Source organism: Nannospalax galili, unplaced genomic scaffold (genome assembly GCF_000622305.1).
Source record: "Nannospalax galili isolate Female #2095 unplaced genomic scaffold, S.galili_v1.0 scaffold938, whole genome shotgun sequence".
Taxonomy (NCBI): Eukaryota; Metazoa; Chordata; class Mammalia; order Rodentia; family Spalacidae; genus Nannospalax; species Nannospalax galili.
In genome coordinates, this window is record NW_008340652.1 from 40,348 (window position 1) to 46,579 (window position 6,232).

At 39.3% G+C, this 6,232-nt stretch overlaps 1 protein-coding gene across 4 annotated transcripts in view; it reads left to right on the forward strand.

Moving 5' to 3' along the window:
* The window catches only part of Ldah (lipid droplet associated hydrolase), a 107,072-nt gene that overhangs the window by 21,296 nt on the left and 79,544 nt on the right, over positions 1 to 6,232 (forward strand). For all 4 annotated transcript variants that reach the window (XR_003849925.1, XM_008835745.2, XM_029564797.1 and 1 more), the window contains one exon: positions 5,036 to 5,179. Coding sequence is in view for 2 of the 4 variants with exons in the window: in XM_008835745.2 (XP_008833967.1) it covers positions 5,036 to 5,179 (144 nt within the window). In the remaining 2 variants the exon portion in view is untranslated. The remainder of the gene's footprint in view (positions 1 to 5,035; positions 5,180 to 6,232) is intronic.

Consider the following 6,232-nt stretch of genomic DNA (forward strand, 5'->3'; position numbering starts at 1 on the left):
AGAGGTCTGAGGCTATGAGGTATGATAGACCACAGAAAATCAGTAGGCTAGGAATCTTGGGCTGAAGAAGAGATGTCTTCCTGAAGGAAGGAGATAATTAACAACTAAGAAGGACAGCTGTGAAAGAAAGTGAATATCCCTGCCCCCTGGTATCTATCTTCTCTGTTAAGAGTTAAAGTCAGCCAGACTTTAACTCAGATCCTTGGTTTGAGACAAGGTCTCTGCCAAAGCTAGGCTGACATCAAACTCACAGTTATCTTGCCTTAGCCTCTCGAGTGCTGTGGGGGTGGGCATGCACCACCACACCTAGCTTCTGCATCTAGTGGTGCATGCCTTTGATTCTAGCACTTGGGAGGCAGAGGCATGTGAATCTCTGTAAGATCAGGCCAGCCTGGTCTACATAGTGAGGTCCATGCCAGCTGGACCTACAGGGAGACTCTATCTCTCAAAAAAAAAAAAAAAAGGAGGAGAAGAAGGAGTTGAAGTCATTTTCTGAGAGTGATTAGAGGGTGAGGACCCTGCAGGATGGTGGTTAGAACAGAAAGATAGGAATTGTCCTCCAGAGGGTGTGGGCTTTTAGCAGCCTTGTGAGGGAAGAGCAGATACAAAGGCTGAAAGTAGGTCTAAAAAGACAGAAGATTCAGCTGGAGAAGGCTCTTGGACTTAGGGTGCTCCAAATGTTAGCCATTTCTGACTAGTGAAAGGCCCGAGGCCTGGAGTTCTTACAGTTGGTGTTAGGACCCGAATTTTACCAGAACACAATGTTTTTTGGTTCCGTCCCTGACTTCTAACCCAGAAAATCTGGGAATGGCACAATTGTTTTTAAAAGGCCCTCCAGGGGACTGTAATGTGCACACCAAGTCTAGATTTGATTCTAAGAATTTGTTGCTTAAACTTAATGTGGATTATTAGTCCTTTGAATTTGATTACTGTGATAAATTATGGGACAGAGGTAGCAGCTCATTGTGATTGGATTTCAAAATCTCTTAAGAAGATGTGGCATGATGGGCGAGCTGTCACTTAATGGTCCAGGTTTTCAGGGAATGTGTGAGTGACTGAAAAGTTGATAGACAGTTGTGGGCAGGTTAAATTTTAACGGAGGAATGTGTTTTAAAGTAAGGTGAAATGGTAAGTAGGGTAGATAGCCCCTTGACTTTTTTCACATAGAGGTATTCTTTCTGAGTATGTTGCAAAAATCTTTGCTGTCATTGAGGTGTATTAAGTGGTAGAAAATAGTGAGTGAGGCCTCTACTGAAAGGTTTGAAAGACAGAGACTCTACCACAGGGAAGCCAAGTTTCTGGTGTGGTGAGGTAGAGGATGCCTTTAGTGGAGGTGCTGCAGAGGGAAGCTTAACACATTCCTTGTTTTATGGCCTCATTTCTTGTGCTTGGACATTTTCAGATGTGTCCTTTTATGTTTTCCCTGTTCTCTTTGCTGCCCTTGGCTATTTTCCTTGGATTCCTGAGAGCTCTAGGCTGGTTCTATTCATTAGTTGGTGGAATTCAAAATTATATTTCATTTGGGGACCTTGCCTCTGTAAACTGTAGGGAAAATAAAGATGATTCTGTGTTTGTGTGTCTGTGTTTCTGTGTGTATCTGTGTGTGTGTGTGTGTGTGTGTGGTGTAGCTTTTAATGTTCATCGGTTTCTTATAAATATGATACAGAGGATACAGATGAAGAGATGCTTAGGGTGAGGCATGGGAGAGGGTGTGTGGAACTTGCATGGTTTCTCCAAGCATACTGCCTTCAGCAGCCTCCATGTGGTGCACTCTCCAGATGCTCTCTAAGCCCTGTCCTTTGGGTTTCTGTGGAAGCTTCATTGCTGAGACAAGATTGCTTATACAGTGGTGAAGAAACTTAGTCAGACCTGTCTTCTTTCAAGATAGGGAGCAGTGAAATTTGATAAGGATGGCCATAATTATTTATATCAGTACCCCGGAACAATGTCAAGGTGGAGGAAAATCTTACTGAATGAAGAAATCAGTAAATTAACTAGAGAAATAAGACTGGGCATGATGATGCATGCCTGTAATCCCAGCATTTGGCAAGCTAAGGCAAGGGGATTGCTGTGAGTTCAAGGCAATGGCCTCTTGTTCTCTGCACATAGGCCAGTTGTAAGTTTCTGTGTTAATCACCATCTGCTGCATAAGGAAGCGTCTCTGGTGAGAATTCAGAGATGCATTAATCTGAGAGCCAAGATGGTGGAAGGACCTCACCCCACCAAATATGGAGGAGCACACAGGTCTCGCTTTTTTTTTTTTTTTTTGTAGGAGTTCTCACACTCAAATTAGGCCACCAATTTGGTTATGTGTGTATATCTCTCAGCACTATATAAATCCCAAGGCCCTTATGTGTAGCATAGTGACTTCCATACCATAAATGCCCAATAAATAATTAATGGTTAAAATGATGTACAGAGGAAGATGTGAGACTGAATAGAATGATTGAACATGCAGTACTTGGCATTTACCTGATGATGAGGAAATAGTAGATCATAGTTAGAAGAATTACCTAAGCTCCTATAGTCAATAAGAAGTACTCAAACCTACACCCAAAAGCAGGAGAAAAGGCTGTTACATAGCTGTTCCATTGTCTCATACTCAGTGATTTTTGTATAACCTCTCATTATAATTATTGCATCTAAATCATGTAGGTGTTATCTTTAGTATTTCTTTAGCATTAAGCTAGTTTCTAATTGTCAAAATACCAATAACAGTAACTGCCATTTACTGTCTCCTATGTGCCAAATATTGTGCGTGTGGCAGTTCCTTCACTTGCCTCTGTTGATAATCCCACCTACATTATGCTAGGTACACAGAAGATCCTAAACTAAGACATTTATGGTTTTATTTTTAATTTATAGTTGCTTCTTTCTTTCATATATTCTTCCAGTCAGTAAATATTTCAGCCCTTGCTGCCCATGTGACCTTGAGCAAGTGATCTAATCTGTGCTCCTCACTACTATCTTAGATGAAGAATTACTGTGTGCAAAGCACTTGCTGCATGCAAGAATTTACAACACTTAGCTATTGTTATTTCTAGCTGTAAGTTTACTGAGTGGCAGGAAAAATGTGAATGTGAGGTGGAGCACACTCCTGGGAGATTATACTCAGTAATATAAAAATGTCAAGTCTCGGTCCAGGTGTGGTGGTACACTCCTTTAATCCCAGCACTCAGGAGGCAGAGGCAGGCAGACCTCTGTAAGTTTGAAGCCAGCCTGGTCTACAAAGAGATTTCCACACCAGTCAGAGATACATATGTCTCAAAAAAAAAAAAATAAAGTCTCAAAAAAATCAAGTCTTTCTAAAGTAATATGTAATTTAAATATAATTTCAATCAAGAAAATTTTCAGAGTAAAACTAGTAAAATTATTCTAAAGTTTACTAGAACAGCCTAGATATTTTAAAAAGAGAATTTTTTACACCAGTTACTTAAACACTAAAACATGTGGTGTGTGTGTGTGTTCTGGAAAAGAAGAAAAGGAAAAAAATAAATGGAATAATTTGGAATCAAAAATAGCAAGCTCATGTCAAAATTTAGTATTGACTCAGGCGACATTTCAAATCAGTGCAGAAAGAATGAGTTACATAATTAGTGGCTTTCTAGACGATTTGGCTACTTAGGTGAAAAGAAGTTGGGATTCTGTTTTGTATTTAATGCTAAGCAATATTCCTTTTCTAAAGGGAATGCTGGATTGACATTGATAAGGCCTGAAGCATTGCCATCCACAGACACCATGGTTGCTCCCCCTCTGTTGATATGCCCCTCTCTTTCATCTTCTGCACGGTGGCCAGGAAGCTGACAGAAGAGCACAGAACTGCATTTGAGGAAGTTGTCATATTACTTGACAACCATTTTGAGAAGGAATTTAGAAAAGGCATTTGGTCAGACTACTACTGCATATTACCATGATGGGTAGACATCATTGTGCAAGTTGAGAATTAATATTTATATATCACTTACTATGTTTCAAGTAGTACTGAAATATACATATATGCATACATATATATATATATATATATATATATTCACTGTGTCATCAGATAAATAAGTACACTTACTATCCCCAATTCATGGATGAGAAACCAAGGCACAGAGAGACTAAATAACTTGATAAAGCTCACAGTTTATAAATGGGAAAACCAAGATTCTAACTGGGATTCTGGTCTCCAGAGTCTATTCTCTTAACCTATTCTGTATATCTGGGAATCAGAAAGCTATGAACACTGGATAAGAATGGCAGTTGATATTTATGTCATTGCTATAGACTGTGCTCAACTAAAGTAGAGAAAACCTTACAGCATAGAAATAGATAATTAATTGGAGACACAGATAAAAAATAAGCATTGATAGAAAGGACTACAAAGTGGGAAGACTTTATACAGATGGTGATTACAGACTAAAATCTTCATTCTATGGATGTAGCATGTTGATTATTTATTCTGTTTCTCTATAGCTAACTCATGTCAAAAGTTTCTCTATAGCTAACTCATGTCAAAAAATGCCTTCTATGTACATACAAGAAAAATCTTATGTATTAGTCCCTCAAAGATCTCTTCTCTCTCTCTCCCGCTCTCCACCCCTCTCTCTTTCTCTCTCTCACACACACACAGTTTTATATATGCTTGTAAATGACAAGGCAACATTGAGTGTCATCTTAAAGTTTTCTTTGTACTTGATTCTAACACTGATTTGACAAGTCTCTGTATTTGTTTTGTTCTGTTCTGTTCTTTTAGTTTTTATACAGCTTAATAACTGAGTCAGTCAAATCTTGAAGTGCCTTATGGACAGTATTGATGGTTTCAAGCATTATCCTGGTAACAGTGAGAAGCCACTTAAAGGTGTCTTAAAAGGATACTGCTGTGCTTTGATTTGGGGTTTGACCATCTTATGATACCTAAGTGTAAGTGTAAATGTTACAGGGTTTGTAGATAATGGTGTGAGGAAACATGGCCCCTTCTTTTCTAGTCTGCACATCATCTTATATGGGCCTGTTGCTTTGGTTAATCAAATGTCTTTATTTCTTTTCTTAGGTAACCCAGGTTTTTCTGCCTTTTATGTGCCCTTTGCAAAGGCTTTGCACTCTTTGACAAACAGACGCTTTCCAGTTTGGGCAGTCACTCATGCTGGATTTGCCTTGCTCCCAAAAGACAAGAAGATTCTTAAAACAGCAGAGGGTATGTCCTTGTTAATAGCTTTTTCTTCTTTACAGTGTATGGATATGTTCCTAAGAAGCCTATTAACATTAAGGTTTTATCAATGAAAACCTCTGCTTAAGGTTTTAGACCCTGGGTGCTGTATTTTATAATTTTAGGATTTTTAGAGATAGTTTAAGTCTTCTGTGGATAATTTTCCATAAGAAATTTGAGCATGTCAAACAATTTGAGTATGACTTGCCTTTACTTACAAACTCATGACCACCTGTATAGTTACTGATCATATACTTCCAAGATTGACTAGAAGGAAGACTGGGGAAAAAGTATAAGACATGATCTTTAAGGAAGCATTCTCCCTCCAGTTCAGAAAGTGATGTCACATGACAAACTGGGCTACTGATTATGTGAACCCCACCCTACAGTTAGAAGAGACTGGAGCAGTGGATATCTTCATTTGGGTTCCATGGCAAAATACCATATACTGGGTAGCTTGCAAATAACAAATTTATTTCTCGTAAATTCTTTCTTTCTTTTTGGCAGTCCTGGAAATTGAACCTTGTACATGTTGGGCAAGTGTTCTACCGGTTATCAACATCCCCAGCCCTTTTTCTCATAATTTCTGGAAGTAAGGGAGTCCAAAGTCAGGATGCTGGCTAAAGCAGTCTCTCATGAGAAGAGTCTCCTTCATGCTCCATAGAGATGTTCTTCTAGCTGTGTCCTCATCCAGTGGAAAGAGGATCCAGGCTCTCTTGAGACTCTGTTAAAGGCAATAGTCCCATTCATGAGGGCTCCACCACAGAGTTCTCTTTTTTACATCACCGTATTTAGAGACTAAAAGGGTGGGGGAGATAGACACATTAGACCATAGAACTGTGTTTTACTATGTGCATTGGTTTTGGATGTAGGGATAGGGGTAGCTACAGAAGTGTAACTGGCTGATGATAGAAGGGAGCGAGGGTCAGGAACTACATGTAGTGCTACTGTGCAGGGCTAGTTTCCCAAGAGTCACAAAAGCTAGGAGAGAGCTAGGCTTCTGTGTGGTCAAGTACTGGAAAGCTTTTAAATGGAAAAAAA